Source organism: Pseudoliparis swirei, chromosome 14 (assembly GCF_029220125.1).
Source record: "Pseudoliparis swirei isolate HS2019 ecotype Mariana Trench chromosome 14, NWPU_hadal_v1, whole genome shotgun sequence".
In the NCBI taxonomy this organism is placed as follows: Eukaryota; Metazoa; Chordata; class Actinopteri; order Perciformes; family Liparidae; genus Pseudoliparis; species Pseudoliparis swirei.
In genome coordinates, this window is record NC_079401.1 from 3,931,113 (window position 1) to 3,951,326 (window position 20,214).

Genomic DNA, 20,214 nt, shown 5'->3' on the forward strand with positions numbered 1-20,214 from the left:
GCGGCCATTACGCCATGGTAACGCAATTATAGCCAATGATTGGCAGCCGCATAAATTAACCTTGTCTTGGGTGGCGTGGTTCACTTTGTGTCCAACCAGTGTTACGGTGTGTGTGTGTGTGTGTGGGGGGGGGGGGCTTTCTCTTGAGCCAGCTGTTCTCTGAAAAATCAAGACATTATTTCACAGTCCTCCTCTGTAATTATTCCCTTTACTGGCCCAGTTTATTCTCCCCGCCCCGATGCAAATGCATCCTCTCGTGGCCGGAGCACCAGAGATTCATGTCTGCGGTGGGAACCGCACGGCACCAGCTGTCCCTTAAAAAGACGACAGCTACCACACACAAAAAAACTGTTGATGTGAAAAGTCTTCCTCCCTGCTCGCCCCCCCGATCATCAATAATTTACCGGTTTCGACATTTGAACTAATTATGGTGCACCAATGGCCTATTTGAGCAGGGTCCTGTCAGATGAAAGCCGCTGGCCCCTTCCTGTCAGCGGTGCAGGCGGCAAGAAGGAAACGACAGCGGTGGCGGCTGAAGCCATTAAAATGAATGGAAAGCACCTCCAACAATCGTACACCGCTCTGACACACACACACAAATAAAAAATAAACATGAATCGCTGCCTCACACACACAACCACACTCGTGCAGACATGCATAAACATGATGTGCCACAGACACACACACACCACCTGTGTGGGTTGGTTGGCCTCCTCATCCAGCCCTCTCTGGTTTTAATTAGCCTGCAGCTGAAGTGTTTTCCTTTTTATATCCTCTGAAGGGCGATGATAAAGGCTACAGCCGAGATGGAGGCTCTCCGCTGGCTTGTTTCATTAGGGAGAGCATAATGACCCCGCAATCACAACACCAAGGAAATACCTGCCCTAATAATTATTTTCCTCCTAATGGTCTGTGCTCCGCTGTGGCGGCTGTCATCAGCCTCAACAACCGGAAAGGATTTACGAGACCAACAACAATAAGAATCATCATTATCCTGTTGGAATCGAGTTTTCCCAATGTTTTGCCACTAAAAGCTAAAACGTAGCGTGACTTTGAAGGCAGTGCACACGGTACTGTTTTTAAAGTAAACAAAGAAAGAAGTACACATTTAAAAAAGCCTTCTTCAGAAGAGGATCTCAGTGTGCGTGCGCTGAATTTGAAACTGAAGCCAGGAAACCGTTAGCTTAGCACAAAGACTTGGAACGTACTCCGTCGAAAGTTAAACAGATCGAAAACTCACAAATGAACAGGTAAACAAAGGATCTCGCTACTTAACAATCAAACAACTACCAGCTGGATCCCTCGTTTCCAAACTTCATGCTAAGCTAAGCTAAATACCGACAGCAGTGTCGACTTCCTCATTAACCTCGTTTAGAGCAGCAACAGGACGCTAGTTGTAGGCTAGCTGCTCAGTAACTTAGTCAGAGAGACCAGTTCGCATTTAGGAGATGAAGATAGTTCCTTTAGGAGTCAGTTGAAGCCTGAGAGCTAGGGTTCATCGACGACTAATCACGCACTAAAGAAGAAGGCTTTGACAAAGTTATGAAGCCGCCAAAGAATACATATCAAACTAGACGGGCACTCGGTAGAGCGCATACCTTCGCATATCACAAGATTGGGCATTGAATTATGAACATTTTGGCATTAGTTGCATGCCAATTGGACAGAAATGTATCGTACTATGGTAAAAAAAAGATGTTGACCTTTCCATGACCTTGACCTTTGACCCGATTGATCCCAAAATCTAATCAAATGGTCCCCGGATAATAACCAATCATCCCACCAAATTTCATGTGATTCGGTTCAATACTTTTTGAGTTTTGCGAATAACACGCATACAAATAAATAAATAAATACACGGCGATCAAAACATTACCTTCCGCATTTTCAATGCGAAGGTAATGAGGACGTGGACTTAGTGCAGCTACATGAGCTCTGATGTCATTTAAAGTCGAGTTAGCGAAGGTCAGAGCTTTCAGATATAAACACACACAAATAATCAGTAAAAGGAAATAAATTCCAGAGTCTGGCTTTGAAGCGTCCGTGTCCAGCGGCGCTGAATGCGTCAGCGTGAGTGGGATTTCATCTCGACATTGCAGAGATTCAAGCTTTCGATTAACAGCGGCGGAAAGCGTCGACATCGTGACCTCAGAGGCGGCGACGCGGAGAAGACGAACTTTACGACGCTCTCGCTTCCCAATCTCACTTCCTTGACCTTCCTGACCCCAATTGCCCAAAATGAATCGGCTAGTTGGCGCGCGGCGGTTGTACGACTAGCGGGGGCGCCGCGGGACGTCCTGCGCTCGGCCGCTCGGATCGTCGGGTTGCCGTGGGCGACGCAGCGGGGTGTCATCGGCGTACAGGCGAAACAAACCGCTCTGGATTACGCAGCAGAGTGGGCGCCGAGTGAGGAGGAGGCGGATGAGTTATACGGAAAGCCGAATCGGGAAGGTAGGAGTCGAGGATTTGGGTCGACGGAGCATTGAAATGTTTCTTCAAAATCGTGACTGGTTCCCGTTTTGAGATACGATAATGGGATCCTTTCGATAATGTTGTTTTGCCGCCGGAACATCTGTAATCTATCGACATGTCCTCAACCGCAGATGTGTGTGTGTGTGTGTGTGTGTGTGTGTAACAAAGCTAATCCTCTGAGAGAGAGAAACATCTCAGAGATGCACCTGCCGCCGCCGCTGCTTCTGGGTAATTCCTCCGGCGTGAGCTCACGTCCGGCCATCGTCTCCGTTTTCCTTCTTTGAATCAGCTTCTCGTTAATTTGACAAAGACTCGCTGTTTATGAGCGACGTCGCTCGGCTCTCGACCGCGGGAGGATTTACGGCTCGTATCGTCTTCACCGCTCCGGAGGCAAAGTTATTAAAATGTCCTCTGGACTTAGCGGATCCATTAGGCGTGTGGGGAGGTGTACCGATGCGGAGGGATCACGTGACTGCTTTAGAGAACAAGACTAGTTCAGTTAGGAAATCTCTCGTTCACAAATAAAACATAACGGCGGTGGAAAAAGCTTTTATACGTTTCCTTATATTGGAGAGAGGAAGATAAGGAGGCGATCAGTGAGTGGGACAAACGAGTTACGACACCTGGGCATCAACGCAGGGGGGAAGGTCACTTCAGATTACAGAACGAGACTTCAGAGCGAGACTTCAGAGCGAGACTTCAGAGCGAGACTTTAGAATGAGATTTCAGAGCGAGACTTTAGAATGAGACTTCAGAGCGAGACTTCAGAGCGAGACTTTAGAATGAAACTTCAGAGCGAGACTTTAGAATGAGACTTCAGAGCGAGACTTCAGAGCGAGACTTTAGAATGAAACTTCAGAGCGAGACTTCAGAGCGAGACTTTAGAATGAGACTTCAGAGCGAGACTTCAGAGCGAGACTTTAGAATGAAACTTCAGAGCGAGACTTCAGAGCGAGACTTTAGAATGAGACTTCAGAGGGAGACTTTAGAATGAGACTTCAGAGCGAGACTTTAGAATGAAACTTCAGAGCGAGACTTCAGAGCGAGACTTCAGAATGAGACTTCAGAGCGAGACTTCAGAGCGAGACTTTAGAATGAGACTTCAGAGGGAGACTTTAGAATGAGACTTCAGAGCGAGACTTTAGAATGAAACTTCAGAGCGAGACTTTAGAATGAAACTTCAGAATGAGACTTTAGAGCGAGACTTTAGAATGAGACTTCAGAGCGAGACTTCAGAGCGAGACTTTAGAGCGAGACTTTAGAATGAGACTTCAGAGGGAGACTTTAGAATGAGACTTCAGAGCGAGACTTCGGAGCGAGACTTTAGAGCGAGACTTTAGAGCGAGACTTTAGAATGAGACTTCAGAGGGAGACTTTAGAATGAGACTTCAGAGCGAGACTTCGGAGCGAGACTTCTCCAAGCAAGACTGGGAGGATCACAACGTCCAGACACCGAACATCTTCTCACACCACGAACACACCCGATATGAATCTAGGACACCATGAGGTCAAAAACTCCCGGAGCAAAATAAATAAACAAAAAGCTTGAGTTATGTAAACACTGGCTCCGTCTTTACGCTCTCAGGATGAACGCCGCGTCCAACTCGTCTCCAGGTACATCGCCTCCTCCCCTTTCATCGCCATCCCATAATTAAACAAGATGGATATCATCACATGGAATCATTCTGTGTGGGCTGATGGTGAGCCACACACACACACACACACATTTTTCCCTTTGCACCAGCCCACTTGCACAGTAATTGAGAAACTGGCATAACTGAATATAAAATAATATCTAAAAAAGTGGTGTGGGTGTGAAGATGTCCGCGGTGGAGTGGCCAAAAGCCGCCCACTCAAAGGGCCGATCGGCGGGGGGCTTATCAATAGATTCCCGTGGACGCAGGTGGAATTGGTTCTGCACGTAGAAATGTACGTTGATGGCAGATTCCACTCACTTGAAGCAACACCTCATCATGGACTTATTTCAGGACGGCTTATTATCACACCAACTGCTCTTCGGTGTATTATGGGCGCTTTGCTAATGATGAGGGGATATGAGGGAGGGGTGGGGGCATAGCTTACATCACGACTATAAATCGCCTCGAGTTTAAATGCCAATGTAACTTTACACGTGTTGGATAAGAAAAGGTGCCCCCCCCCTCCTTCCTGATTTAATTGGGCTCACTCTCTCGGTGTGAAGGCACTCGAGGACTCGAGACCCGGCGTCTGCCCACTTAGCCCAAACTTTAGGGAACAACTCTTCTTCTTCTTCTTCTGGTTTTATAACAACGGCTCCAAGGTGATAATCCTCGAGTGGCAAATATCCCAGATCTGGATCGCCAACAAAAAGACGAATCAATTGTTGCCGAGTCCAAAGACGACCCCCCCCCCCCCCCCACAAGTTATTTTTCAAGAGTTTTCTCCAAATGTTTGAGGAACTAAAAACAGATCCTTTAGTAGACGTCGTCCAACATGTCTGGCCAGCTGGAAGCGAGGGACCCCACGCAGGGAGGTGTCACATGACCATGAGGACGAGCACGAAGCTCCAGCTCTGCGACGAGGACCCCGATGTGTGGCGAGACTGACATGACCTTTTTTTTTTCCTGGCTCAAAAAATAAATAAATAGAATCACATCACAGGGATGAGGCACACAGATGTTCTACCCCCCCCCCCCACCCCACCCCTCGGAATTGTAAAAATCTGCCCAGATTTTCATCATCAGCGTGCAAAACTTTACACGTTTTCTCTCTCCGCCAGGAAAAAGTCAAACTGGTCGAATGATCTGCGATTCAAGGTTTTCATCTATGCACACGCACACACACACACACAAGAAAGCCCAGACCTCGCCATTAAGACCGATGAAATAAAAGCACGCCGAGTGGCGAGCGAACGGCTGAATAGATGTCTGGAAGCAATCTGTGAGAGGCGGCCGATCGATGGCCGCCAAATGAGATGAAAAGATGTCTTTTAAGGCTCATGAAAGGAGGGGGGGGGGGGGGGGGCTCAGCGTTCCTTTTTTTTTTTTACCTCAATCATATCAACACGGCGTGCACATGAAAGGGGGCAAGCGGTGACATCATCGACCACTGTGGCCTTTCTTCCTCCAGGACTCTTTTGTGACTCTTCAATGTACGTTTAGTTGAAAGTATGTTGAGCATCAGAGGGTCGGTGGTCTTCGTCTTCGTCTTCATCTTTACATGAATTTGAATATTGCCGACGCAGCCTGCCGGCAGAGCGGGGATCTTTAACGATAATAAAATATAGATGAGATTACCATCAGGTCCAGACACCGTGGTCGGAGCCGGGCCTCGCGGGGTGGGCTCTCCAAACAAAGCCTGATTGTAATGGACCACATGACGCGCCAATTTAGCTCCACGCGAGGCCCGCCATACAAATGAGAGCGGGCGGCGGCGGCGTGCATTAATCCTGGCCAGATTGGAGAATGTATGAAATATGCGAGGACCCTGATCCGTTGTTTCCGCGGTCTCCTGCTGGCGGAATTGATTGCGTTTCTTTTGGTCTTAATCCGTAGCACGCCGTGAGTGTTGGGAGGCGACCGGCAGGGGTGGAGGGAGGGGATCTTGAATAAATATAATTTGGACTTGACAAAAGTCGCCTCCAGCCGAGCGGTGAGAAAGCGTCCTCTCACCGCCGCACATCCCCGACGCCGCTGAATGGCATCAGGAAAATGGCCGACCGCTGGTTCTTCGCGGCGGCGTTGGCGTCATATTGATTTTTTTGGGGTGTGAAACCGCTTCAGCCGCAGTTTTCCCTCCCGGAATATCATTTGCGTGCGTGACACTCATCAGGATGGATCGGCCCACTTTGGGAACATCTCGACGGAGAAGGTGTTTAGAGAAGAGAATATATAATTTCTAATGAGATTCGTTAGATCACTGATGAGTGATGGTCCTCCACCAATCACCTGGGCCACAACGCCATTCCCCCTCCCCAACACACACACACATTTTGTTTTCCCTGCAGCAGGAAATGATTAATCGGCGCGTCGTCGTCCCGGGAGATGGGATGACAATAAAGACAAAAGGCCTCTTGTCGGCCGTTTGAACCGTCTTCAAACTCGACTCCAGAGTTCAATTAGACGGAGCGGGTGGAGCTGGATGGAGAACCGGCTGGAGGTCCGCCTCCTCTCCGTAATGAGGTTCTGCGGTTCACATTCCACCAGAACGACCGGATGAGTATCAGAGGTCGGTTCCGTTGCTCACTCCTGTAGGGGAGCAGCGGGGTGCGACCCCCCCCCGCGCGGCCACTTCCTTTCCCTCGCTGAAGGGCAGGAAGGGTCTCACACACACACACACTCTCACACACACACACACACACAGGGATCACAGCGGAGAATATGGCAGACAGGAATCAAACCGCAGCGGGACTCGGCCGCGGATTGGATCCGCCGGACTGCACGCGGCGCCGCAAGCCGCCTTTTTATTGGCCCTTCTCCATCACACCTGTCACACGAGATTGGGTTTGTGGCAACGCTTCCTTCGGCTGAGAAAGGCCAAAGTGGATTATGGGAGGGGGGCAACAGGAAAAAAATCTAACGCCTTGCTGTCTGGATGCAAATCATGATCGGATTATGAATGATTTGTATGTCGAGGTGGAACGGCTTCAAAAGACCCCGAAAAGGACCCAACATATGATGGGGGGGGGGGGGGGGGGGTAATGAAAATGAAACCTACAATTAGAACGATCCTTATTACACAAAATGTAACGTCAGTTATTAGAGAAGGTCCTATGGAACCGACTCAGAGCGATATTAATCTATTTCTCAATTTGCTGCAGACCTCCAGGAGCCCGGCGCGGGGCCCCTGGAGGTCCTCTGACCCACTTTGAGAAACGCTGTTGCAACCTTGATGTTAGCATTCATTTAAAAATAAATGTTTTATCAGAAATGTATTCCTCTATGAGCCCCGTTTGCTTTATGTTAGTGATGAGACAATCTGTACTTCCCTAAACTGTCACACACATATTTTATATATACATTATTTTTTCCTCTTCTTCTTTTTAAAAGGCTCGGCAGGTTCATCAAACAGCTGGGAGTTGTAGTTTTTTAGCAAACAGGACTCAAACAGGAGGAGGTTGTGTGTTTGCTGGGGACTATTTTAAGCGGCGGAGTCGTCGAAACGAGCAGCAGGCCGGTGTGTGTGGGATTAACTCAGAATACTTGTGTGTGTGTGTGTGTGTGTCATTCTTCAGTTCCTAAACTAAAATAACTTGAGTATTTATTCATAGAAATCCATCTGGGTGGACACATTAATGCGACGTGCTTGCTCGTGATTGGCTGTCGTGATTTGAAATATTATGTCACGATGAGCCGGAGGATTGCAGTAGCTAGCGGAGAGATCTCCGGGGTCAAAGGTCAGCGCCGGTTCCCGGTCGTCGGGAACGGTTTACGTAATAAAAAATAAAAATAGGAGTTTCATTTACAGCCTCACTTATTGATTTCTCCCTCCGCCCTCAACGGCTCCGCGCGGCGGCCAAAGGCTGCGTCTCTGTAGGCGTGAGAGGGACACGCACACACACACACACACACAGTAAGACTTGCTTTAGACACACACACGTTGTTGGTCTTTGGTTCACTGCTGCGGTGTTTTTCTTTCTCTAAAGTCAATTTGCTTCGAGTTTCTTCGAATGGGTGCATTTCTTTTCTCTCCCCCCCTCTCTCTCTCCCATTGTGACTTTTTCTAACTATGTGTCATTACTTCCGCCAGATATTCGCCCGGCTAATTCGGGCCATGTGACGCACAAGAGCTCACCGTGTTGCTATGTAACCTGCTGAAGTGGCGGCGGAGACGTTGATTGCACTTGATGGGGGGGGGAAGGGGGGGGGGGGCAAAGAAAAGTGAGTCGGGTTTCGCTCTGGTGCCACCTTTTAAAAGAAAGAAAGAAAGAAGGGAGGGAGGGATGGAGGGAGGAGAGCAAACATGCAGACCTCGGCTGAGTCCATCTTTATTACTGTCATCATGCGGAGGTAATGTTGCTCCTCCGGGTTGTCCTCACGCAAACAGTGTCTCTTTACCCAGAAGACCCTCTGGGAGGAACACGAGACGACTTCATCGGGGCGCTGCCTCATTACGGGACACACACACACTTCTTCTGCCACAGTTTGATTTGTGTAACGCACCGAGAAAGAATAAAAAACACTCTTCGGCACTACTTTCCCTCCTCGCTCACTTTCTCACACACACACACGTGCATCTTTTGGGTGTAATAAAACAGCAGATCAGAGTCATTGGCTGCTGACAGCGACTGACACTGGAGCCGGCTGTTGTTGGAAGGCTGCCTGGGAGATGTTCATTACTCACAGAGCTTGTCGGTTTGGACAGGAGAGGAACCGCGGCCTTATTAAGTGGAGACCTGGAGCCGCCGTAGGGGAAATACACACACGCCCACGCGCGCGCCCACACGGGCTCCCGAAAGAAAGTTTTGAAGCCGTTGCATCGAGCGAGCGCTCCGATTGGCTGAGGGAAGTTGGGGGCTGCCAGGAATTGTATTTATTTTTTCTGCCCTGGAACTTTTTACAACAAATTCGCTGAGCTCGGCGTCGGCTGACGGACGGACAAAACGTGACGCCGACGACACCCACCGACTGCCGAGAGAGAGAGAGAGAGAGGGGTTGGGGGGGGGGCGTCCAAATTTGTGGCGTGGAGGAATGTGACGGCCTGGTTTTTACAGGAGCTGGTATTGATTGGTGTTTCTGTTGTCCGTCTGGCTCATTGTGTAACTCACACAAGACGAGAATTCAATATCCCCGACATCGCTGAACCTGAAGCCCTGTTTCCATAGTAACTCGGCTCTCCCGTCTCTCTAAACATAGCCCCGCTGACTGACTCCAGCTCGGCTCAGATCATCAAGCACCGCTGAAGAGGAGGAGGATGCGTGGACGCGGACAATGATGTTCTTGACTCGGGGCGGTGAAACGATTGAGCGCCGTTTGCGGTGGATTTACAGTGCGAGAGAGAGAGAGAGAGAGAGAGAGATCTTTATTTCACCAGGGGGAGAGTTCATCCATCTTCCCCAAAAAAAGAGGAAGATTTACAAGGCGCCACTTGTTGAGGCGGCGCCAATGAGGACACTTTCCGCCGTAAAGTTTTAAATCACAAAGCCGCCCCCTCCTCCCTCAACCCTCCAGTTCAGTTCATCTTTCACATGCTACTTTTTAACCAAGTTTGCAAAAATCTGAAAATAGCCGCATCTCAAACCTGCTCCATTTCAGCCTCGAGCACATGGAGAGAGAAAAAGAAAAAGAAAAGAGGGCCGTCATTAATCAAAGCTACCGCTGCCCGTGACGGTTCGGGGACGAGCGGCTGAATTAGCACTTAATGCTGTGGTTGGGTTTTTATTGTAGGGTAAATCTCCACGAGTGCTGCAGAGTCCGAAAAGTAGAGGTGCGAAGGAAGTCCGACATCTTTCTCATAATCTGTCGGCCTTTCTAATACCTGAACGTGATTGGAGGACTCGGCGAGGACGCTTCACTTCCTGTCCGTCACTTCCAGTCCGTTCACTTCCTGACGAAGAACCTGCTGATGTCTGACGCAACCTTGGAGGCCGCCGCGCTCTTCCTCATCTGGCTGCGCTCTTTGGCTTGCTGAGCTGTCCTCTGTGGAGAGAGAGGGAGAGAGACAGAGAGAGAGAGAGAGAGAACATGACGTAAGAAGTTGAATCCATGAAGTGAGATCGATACACGGAGCGTCTCTGGATTAAAGCGTTATCGGGAACGAGCAGCGCTCTGCTGACAAAAATAAATTAATTAATCTGGCGTGAAAGCAAAGCACATTTCACATTTCGTTTTATTTTACTCCGCTTTTCGAATCAGTGGCGTTCTTATTTTTTTATTTTCGGGTCTCTCCGCGATTATGAAATATTGGCGGCGGCAGCCGAAGGACGGGGAGATGTTCCCGAGGCAACACGCGCGATACATCAACGTGTCACACCGGCACATCATGTGATGGTATTAAGGGCAATATGCCGTGCGGCGGGAGGGGCGGTGTGACGTTTTGATCAATGCGCTTGACCGTGTATCACATCACCGCCGCCGCGTATGATCCTCCACATGAGGGATGAGGCCGCGGATGAAGCACAGGTCCGTCCACGGTGCCATCTTAAATGTTAGATACAAATTGCTTTGGCCCCTTAAGCCCCTTTGGCTCTGAAAGCCGGTTGTTATGGGAGCAGCGGTGCGCTCTGTGTGTGTGTGTGTGTGTGTGCGCGTACGGCTTTGTGGCACACGGTGCAGAGCGTCTGCAGGTTGTCCAGAGAGCACTGTCCTCCTCCGCCGTACACCGGCCGGATGTGGTCCACCTGCCAGAAGTCGCCTTCCACCGGAGCGCGGATCATCTCGTTGAGCTGTGGGAGGAGAGCCGAGAGCCACGGGAGGGTTGGTTTTTCTGAATTGCCCAAAAAATGTATACAAATAAATGAAAATATATATATTTTTAAAGTCAAGCTGTGATTGCACCGCCCTCCCACACCATCCATCCACGCCGGAGTTATTTATTTGTTGGCGTGTGATGTCGTTAGCAAAGCTCAGTTTCAGAGTGCTAAGTGACCCAAATTGTTATTTTGCTGCACGCACACACACACACACGCGGAGGCGTTCGCGCTAAACAAATCTCTTCTGCAATACACCACAACAAAAGAGGAAAGAAAGTGGTGGAACATCTACAACGGGAAATAAAGAAAGGGAAGTTTAAGAGGTTTGAAATGTGGAGGTTATTAATTGATTTCCAGGGTAAGACGATCAAGGTGGAGGCAACAATCGCCCCGCAAGGATGACGGTGAACTTTGACCCCCTTTTATCCGTCATGGCCGAGTAAACCAGGACGATGTTATCGGCCTCCGTGATGGGCTGGAGCGAGTCCATGTGCATGCGCGGTGGGAAATGATGAGTATCCGATTGGTATTCACGTCGACCTGCAGAAAGCTTTTGATGCTTTAGATCACCGTAAATTATTAAAACAATTGGATAAGTTTTGGATAAGAGGGGCTGAGAACAGACAGCAGGGTGTGCAAGTTCATCCCGTGGTGTCAGGACTTAGGAAGGTCTCCTGGAGGACCACAGGGATACCTTTTTATACGATTATAATGACGTTTGTAATGTTACAAAATTATTTTAATGTGTCATTTTTGCTGACACTTTTTTTTTTGCTTTGGAATAAACATATTTGAAGGAACTTTTTCTGTTTGCTGTTGAAAAGGAGAAAGAAGTGAGCACATCCACATGATCTCTTCATGTCGGGAAAAATAAATTCTGGGGAAATCAAAAAGAATAAGAGGAAGATATTGAATTAAATTCTGTGAAGACAAAATTCCTCAGGGTCATTATCGATCATAAAGTAACATATTGAATATATAAATGGTAACATGTAAAAATGCATACACATATATATATATATATATATATATATATATATATGTATATATATATATATATATACATATGTACATTATTTGAATCTCAGTGAAGGAAATTAAGTTTCTGATATGAAACAAAGGAAAGTAACTAATTGTCATATTTGAGACGAGTGGAAGACGCACTTCTCGTTGTGTGTTTCCGTCCGTGTGACTTTCCGCTGTTATTAATGAGCAAAGTGTTTCAGCACAAATGTCATGTTGACTTGAATAGATTACTGAGGATGTATGAAATCTAAAAACAGCTATGATATCTGATCCACTCATTAAATCTATACTAACCATACATGGGCAGAGGCAACAGTGCTCCACCCAGCTCACGAGTCACTGGTTGGACCTCACAGCACCAGAACTGTGGAGCAGAAATGTTGCTGATCTTTCATTCTGAAAATGAATAAACTAAAGGAGAGAACAACCAGGAATAATAAAATAAAATTAAAATAAAGAAAAGAGTACGGGAGTAAGCAAGCGGAAAAGTAAAAGATGACTTTTTAGAATTAGAAAGAGAGAGAAGCCTGATGGGAAGAGTTCAGGGCAAAGAAATAAATCAATGTTCCCGCATTGAGTGCAACTCCGCCGACATTAAGGCGGCGAGCTGGAATTGATCCTAAAAGATTTAAAGAACAGGCCCGCTCACGGGGGCACAGTTCACATCTTACACACTCACACACACACACACAGTTGTGAACCTGCTTTTGTGAAAACCATGCGCCTTGCAACACCAGACCACACTACTACACACTCACAACTAAATACTGCTGACAGGCACCTAAAGGCATCTCCCTCACACACACACACACACAGCAGAATTCTGAAGCACCGAGACAGACCCCATGGTCCACATAAAGACCCACTCACACACACACACACACACACACAAACACAAGAACCCCCATGAACCAAAAGAATGAGCCGAGGATCTGGAGGCTCCTCCACCGCTGCGTCTCATCATGTGGCTGAGTTTGTTTCCTCTAAAGCTCGGTGCATCGATCGGCACTCATGCAGCGGCCGGCGGCACAAGGAAGGAGGGGGAGTGTGTGTATGTGTGTGTATGTGTGTGTGTGTGAAAATGGAGGGTGGTTTAGGGGTGGGGGGGGTCTGGCTTTACAGGATAACAGTCGACCAAATCAAACAGGCTTACTGGTCGAGACCTGGCACTGGGAAAAATAAAATAAAATCAATGGTCTCGGCAATCCATTTACTGGGAGCTGGCCCTTCGGAGTGCAGATCAACCTGTGTGTGTGTTGGATGGAGACAACAGGGGCCCTTTTATTTTTGCACCTACACAAACACACGGACAAGAAGTAGCTCCCATCCAGATGGTGTGTGTGTGTGTGCCGAGGTGTTTACTGAGACTGAAGGACTCCATCGCCTGATATCTGTCCGCCATTAAAATATCTCTCGGACGCAAAAAAAGAGAAAGAACAGAAAAACAAGAAGTCTGACCCGTTTGAGTGGCAGCTGCGCGAGCCATGTGTTCTCCAGCATGTCTTTGCGCTGGGGGGGCGGGGCGTCGCGGACCTTCAGGAACAGGTCGTGGGCGTGGAGGCCGCACTGCTGGCAGACGCCCTGCTCCGTCTCCAGCACCCGCGAGCGCATGTACGTCTGGCTGGAGCGCAGCTGGAACTCCTCCTGGCACCTGCAGGGTGGGGGAGCGTGAATACACCCCCGACTGGACTCTTGACATTTCCAACCAGAAACTTCTTTTTCTTCTTCTTCCAGACACCAGAAGAACACCGTCAGTGTGTTTTTTACTATTTTAACTGGGACTCGGCGTCTCGCTGAGGGACGGCACGACACTGCAGAATATTTCCATTCTCCATTCAGACTATCGTTCATATTTCCTTTGAACTTTTATTAAAACAGGAAAATGTTCAGCGAAGGATCGATTCCCGAGCACAAAAACGTAAAAAGAGGACAACTGAATTTTTAAAAAGGGTGCCAGATGGCTTTGGCACGGCGGGTAATCGGTACTCGGGAACTTAAAGCAATCAGCAGACACAAATGATTTGAAAGGGAATTAAATACCAGGAGCCGTTTACCTGTGGCTGCAGAACCGAGTGTCCCAGGCCCCACCGGTGGTGGAGCAGGGCCCCTGGCAGGATAGGCAGAGGGGGACGCCCGCGCTGTCCACCGCCTGCAGGTAGCCGCCCTCCGGCCGCTGCTCCTCGTCCTCCGCCTTGGAGGAGTCGGCGGCCCGGCTGCGGAGACACAGATGGACAAAGAACATCGGTCACACTTACTCGCTCGTCGGAACGGCGACGTTCCCTGAAAACACGATGAGAAATGAAGTGTAAAATATGACATTGTAAAGATGTGCGACGGAAATATGTATACATAAAAGACAGTTTCTAATATAATATTCGATAGATAATACTGTGAGCGATGCAATGCATCGATAACTAACACGACGAACGCAGCGGAGGGGTGAACGCTTCCATATTGACAAGAAATTAAAAAACGTGGAAGTGCTAAATGAATGGATTCCTTATATTTCTGCCGTCTGTGCCGCGGATCGTTTTGAAGCACGGCTGCAGCTTATTTTCTTGACTTTGTGTCAAGGGAACTTCAGAAAGACGCCGCCTAGACCCGCACAGCAGGCGTCAGTCAGTAAGCCAACGGTGTGTTCAATGTCAGCTCAGTTCTTTCAACACCAGCAACACAGCAAACGCAATTCAATATATATTTTTCCAAGTACAAAAAGACATATATATATATATATATATGCTGGTGTACTTGTGAGTGGACATATGGTTGCTGTGTGTGTGGAAAATGTCTACATCCTGTGTGAGTGTGTGTGTGCATCTGTAGAACATTTCAAGTGTGTGTATGTGTATGCCCGTCCTTTTGGCAGAGGACAGCGAGTTTGGGCATTTGCCATGTTGTCCCAGCAGGGTGCGAGAGCCTCGTCGGTGGGGACAGATGGATTCTCTTTTCCCGTGGTTTACAATTCAGACAGACAGAGGGAGAGAGAGAGAGAGAGAAAGAGATGAACAAAGAAACAGAGCACTACAGAGTGAGATTGAAATGGAGAAGAAGAAAAAAGGAACCTTGCTGCTTCAAAGTTGAGAAGATACCACAAACTGTAAGTACCAAGAGACAAATACTGTGCCAGCAACATCTAGTGGATGAAAGAGACGCAAATAAACTTTTTTTTTTTTTTACTGTTGTGCCCAAACTGAGAATGATGACAATATGGTACTTCTGAGAAAAAAAAGAAACAAAAAGTAACCCAGTAATAATTCTTTTTTAGTGACTGTAACTGTTTAAACACATAGAATAATAATATAAGAAAAACGAATTATGTGCACTTCACATTTATCTCCAAAGTCATTTAAATTCATATATGCACAAAGCGAGCGAGCGTGCGTTGGCAGCTCTGCGTCGCAGTGTGAGGTAACTTGTGCTTCAAAACCCCCCCGAAAATCACGCAACATGCCTTCGGCAAGCGGCACACAGCCAGCCGGTGTTTACCGCCGAGTTGATCCCCGATGCTGCCGAACAAAGGAAACGGCGGCGGATGCTGCGTGCTCGCTCACGCCGCTCGAGCACGCGCGCCAAATGACAGAAAGTCACCCTGGACTGGAGTGTAGAAACAGATGAGCAGAGAAGCCGATCAAAAACACCTCAGCGGTGAATATGTAGAAACCGAATGTACCACGGAACTAAAAAAATAATAAAAATGCGACAAATAAAACCGCTTTTCAGTGTTAAAGAGAAAACTGAAATCCTTTAAGTTACATTATCAAATCAACTAAAATATAGTATTTTGCAAACAACATGCTAGTTTATTGTTCAGAATTTTGTATGGAGAAAATTCATCTCACTATTATCTTTCTACGTCGTTAGCACGCTATGTATTAGCGGGTTAGCTGGACAGTAATGGTGCTAGGTGTTAGCGGGTTAGCTGGAACAAAACATTTTTGCTTCTTCAAGAACATTTTAGTCTCTCGCTAAACCACACGCTAGCTTTTAATTTACATTATAAACGTATTTGTTTTTGTTGTTGGCATGTAAGCTATTTTGCGATGTTAGCTTTTGCTAAGCACATTTTTTCTAGACAAAATGAAAGCTTTAGTCTTTTGCTCAACAACATTTGCGCTTTGTAAGTATTTGTTTTTTGTGTTTAGCATGTCAGCTTCAACCTTTTGATTTTCAGAGATACTCCCTTTCAGACCCTTCATGCTACATCACAGACGTTTGTGTGGAGCAGCAGCTGCTGTGTCCACACGAGAGAGACCGTGTGTGTTTGCTGGAGGTTTCCATAGTGATATTCCGTCCTGGGGCTGAGCAGGTCGCATCTCACACAGTAGATCGTATTAGGGTCTTTATTTACTGTACCAACACGCTCAGCAGGCCTTTGTGCCGCTCCCACAAGGCACACACAGATCTCCATGGAGACAACTATAAGAAGGAAAATGAAAATACACAGGCGAAGCCGCGTGTCGGCACAAACCACCTTCATGTAGGGACAATGAAACCTACTCATTAAAAAAAAACACAAACGAGGCTGGACATGATCAGTTAAATCAAAATACTGCACACACACACACACAAACCCAGCCGCCCCAGCCGGCGGCTTCAGTCAGTGGGTGGGGAGGGGCCTGCCTGCAACCGCAGGGGGGTGTGGGTTCTCCCCCTCTCCCCATTAGCAAGTCAAGTCGAAGTGAGAGCAAGCAATGAACCCCAGTTGCTTCCCTTCCGCTCACGCACTGCAGCCACTAATAAAATATAAAATAATGATACAATAAGAGAAACCTAATCCCCCCTTGAGTGTAAAGCATCTACTGTGGAGCTTTGATCTGAGAGAGGATGCTATATTTAGGAAGAGGCTCAGCCTCTCCTCGCCGTGAACACCCGCCCACGCCGCCGCCCTTTTACCCACCTCTCTGAAGCAGGCGGCGTCGGTGGAGCGGCAGACCTCCTCTTTGTGAAGAACTTCTCCTTGGTGACCAGTCGGACGCTGCCTCCCTCCTGCCGGGCCTTGCTCAGGGAGGCCTGGGCCACCTCGTCCCTGCCGAGGTACCTGTGGAGAAAAAAAAATTGGGATTAGATGGGGCCGTGAAGGATCGGAGAATTTATGTAACCAAAGAGCCTCGAGGGGAGAGCAGATTTGCGTGAGAGTGAGCACGGGGGTTTAGAAGGAGATAGATTCACAAACTCTCTCTGGACAGCGTAAAAAAAAATAAAAAAGGGAAATTGGATGCTTCTCGAGCTCAAAACTCGACGCACGTTTATATTTCCCAAAACTGTGCTTGAAAACAGAAACCCCCGACTTCCGTTGCCTTTTATTTCATCCCATTTCTTTGCCTGTATTCCATTTGTCCTCTTCCCCCGCGCTGAATCCCATCACCTTTCGCTGCTGCGGCAATCTAATTTCCCTACAGGCGTCGTCAATCACCTAATCTAATCCATCCGCCACGCCGCTGCTTTTTATGGCCCCTTGTAATACAGATGCTAAGTGAGCAGGTCGAGGATCGCGTGGAACACTGCATGTCAATCTGGACGGGTTTAAAATGACCCCGATGGAGAGCGGACATTAAATGCAGTGGGAGGAGGAGGAAGAGGAGGAAGAGGAGGGGACAGACAGAAAATGTGTTGTTTGTTTGGGGTGGAAGAAAATTGCTGTGGTCTTGAGAGGAAAGTGACCAATCACCAAACGTCCCCAGGTGACATTAAGGCTTTCCACCGGAGGATGATACAACACTCTAATGGTCCCCTCGGAGCAATTATCCTTCCTCTGTCCGCCTCTCCAGGCGGGTCGGAGGTCGGGCCGAGCCCTGCAGCTGCTGGGGCTACTATTTTTAACGATTCTACCGTAAGGTGGCATCTCGTGGCCCTGTGTGATGATTTTTTTTAAAGTTTCCCCGTTAGAGGCGTCTCGTTTATTATTGAATGACGGACAAAGATTTGGCCTCCTTGTACGGAGAGTCTACATTTCTTCTCCCCGTGAGCATCGGTTAACTGCCAGGCGGATGGGGGGGGGAGACGGGAGGCGGCTGTTTCGCGGTCAATCAACTCAGGGGGGGGGGGGGACACACACGAAGCCGTCCACTAATTGTTATGGAGATCGATAATTAGTGTTGTGCTTAATAAACACTTGTTCTTTGCCAATACTTGAACTCCGTTTGACGGGAACACGAGCAGCTGCACCGCCACCCATGAAACATAATCAATAACTGGAGCAACTCCAAGACCCATAAGCCGTGTATAAAAATACTATTTAACACTCTTCAACTGAGCTGGGACAAACAGATTAAAGTGGCCCGTAGTTACATGTTGAATTAACATTATTTTTGCAATCTTAAAAAGAGCTATTCAGAGCATTAATATAGCAGGGAAAAAATATATGAGGTATATATATATAAATATCTATATAAAAATATATAAATATATATTTATATATAGATATTTATATATCTATATATAAATAAATATATATATAAATAAAGCTATAGTGAAGCAATGTCTACCTAAATATAAATGAGTTATTTAATGCTCCCTGAATGCTTTCATAATGAGTTTCTATTCTGACCGCACCGTTTCCCTGATTACTAATAAAACACAAGCCTTCGTGAAGCTATTTAAACATGGAGGTGTTGCCACTGTTAAACTGAGCTTGTAATGCCTCCACCGAGGCACCGCACTGACATTTCCATGCATAGCACTCCATCTCCATCTGCGGACAGACAGAATAGTTTCTCTGGGAGTCGGATGGAAAGAAGGCGGAACGGGGGCGAGAGAGGGAGACATCAAAGAGGAGAAGTTGCTCTGGAAGCTGAGGGGAGATGAGGAAGAAGGCGAGTCTCCATCAAACACATGAGCTCCCTCGGCTTCAAACGGCCCCGGCACGGAGGCTGCATGAAACGAGACACCTTGCACTAAGCTGGAGTCCAACTGTGCCTCCGGGAGCGAGTGTGGATGTGTGTTTGCATGTTTTTAAATGCAGCTCGGTGCTTGGACAGGAAGTCGGTACACTCAGGGAACAGGTTGTTTTAATATTTATTTCACATTTCAAGTGTCTGACCACTGGAAGTGCTGTGGGGTAATGTTTATGCCCATCACACATGGTGCTCATCTTCAGTTTCATACTTGTATTTGGGGTCTCTTCTTTAATAAGCCAACACTACCTCACTACTCATGTGCAGTATGTGACATTAGTACTATCTGGAATTTAAACTGTACATACTAGCACCTTTCTTGTTCCTGTACATATTACCACCTTCTGTATAGTGTATTCTTTTATGTGTTTTTCTTTCTTGTAATAATGTTATTTCTAAACTGTTGACTCAGAGAGGGGGTTTGGACTGTTGGTCTCGGCACAAATAGCAAATATAAATCTTCTAGAACACCTTCAGATACTTTGTAGTAATACAATATTTTCCCCATCCCCCCCCCCCTCCCAAAAAAGCCAAGTCTGCTCTAATTGGTTCGCGAGAAAAATACGCCGCGCCTCTTGAAAGTGTTGTTCTGAATGCGTAGCTGGAGATACGTAGACGGGTGGGAGCGGTGTATTCTAATGAGCTGCATGTGACACAGGAAGTGGGATCACACCTGGTTGGTTTCACTTGGTTCACTCCAGAAACCCAGATGTGTGTCCACGAGCACTGAAAAACTCTTTTTTTTTTCACAATATGTGTGGAAACAAACAAAACATTGTTTCAGAAATAACTCTTTTTCATTTTCTTGCCAGAGTTGGAAGTGAAGACTGAAACCACTTCCAGTCTGTTTGCTAGTTTGCTCTTTTACAAGGACCGTTTTCTTGCAGCAGAAACTTCCTGAAGTCTCCGCTGGTTGCCGGGTAACTGCCGGCTGCTGCTGGTAATAGCTCCGTATTGACTGTACAGACACAACAGAGGAGTGACAAGCTTCTCATCTGGCTCCCAGCGAGAAGAGGGATTAAGTGCATTCCCCCAAAAGAGAAGGCTATGCCTCAGAGATAGCTTACAGTGGATCATCCAGAGATGGTTCTCTGCTGGTAGCGGACGTTTTGGCCGACAGCGCCCCCCCCCCAACGGAGCCGTAGACAAGCAGAACCGGCTCCTACTGGGCCGGGCCCCGCGGGGCCGACTCTGCCAAAGCGGCTTTGATCGATGGCCGCCGTCAGAGCTCCACGTTGTCGCTGTGTGTGGACGTCGTGCGGCCTTTAGGTTAACACGATGATGGCAATAAAAACCCGTATTATGAGGGCTATGAAGCGTGCTGCCGTTAAATCTATAATCCTTAAGATTACAGTCCTGGTTGACGAGGAGACGCGTGTGGCCACTTGAACCCCGCGCAGGAAAGGCGGTGGCAATTAAAAAACTTCTTAATTG

General features: G+C 47.7%; 2 protein-coding genes across 3 annotated transcripts in view; both read right to left on the reverse strand.

Moving 5' to 3' along the window:
* LOC130204306 (transmembrane protein 163-like) overlaps positions 1-10,008 on the reverse strand; it is a 37,995-nt gene extending 27,987 nt beyond the window's left edge. Inside the window, exon 1 of the mRNA XM_056430944.1 lies at positions 9,928-10,008. The gene's annotated coding sequence lies outside the window, so the exon portion shown is untranslated. The remainder of the gene's footprint in view (positions 1-9,927) is intronic.
* The window catches only part of zranb3 (zinc finger, RAN-binding domain containing 3), a 58,088-nt gene continuing 47,323 nt past the window's right edge, over positions 9,450-20,214 (reverse strand). Inside the window, exons 18-22 of one of the 2 annotated variants that reach the window (XM_056430914.1) lie at positions 16,785-16,925; positions 13,942-14,100; positions 13,346-13,538; positions 10,703-10,834; positions 9,450-10,088 (exon numbers count right to left, since the gene is read on the reverse strand). In XM_056430914.1, coding sequence (XP_056286889.1) covers positions 9,990-10,088; positions 10,703-10,834; positions 13,346-13,538; positions 13,942-14,100; positions 16,785-16,925 — 724 coding nt within the window. In that variant the 3' untranslated portion in view covers positions 9,450-9,989. Of the gene's footprint in view, positions 10,089-10,702; positions 10,876-13,345; positions 13,539-13,941; positions 14,101-16,784; positions 16,926-20,214 lie in introns of those variants that run through there. The other variant, XM_056430915.1, reaches the window with a different exon arrangement.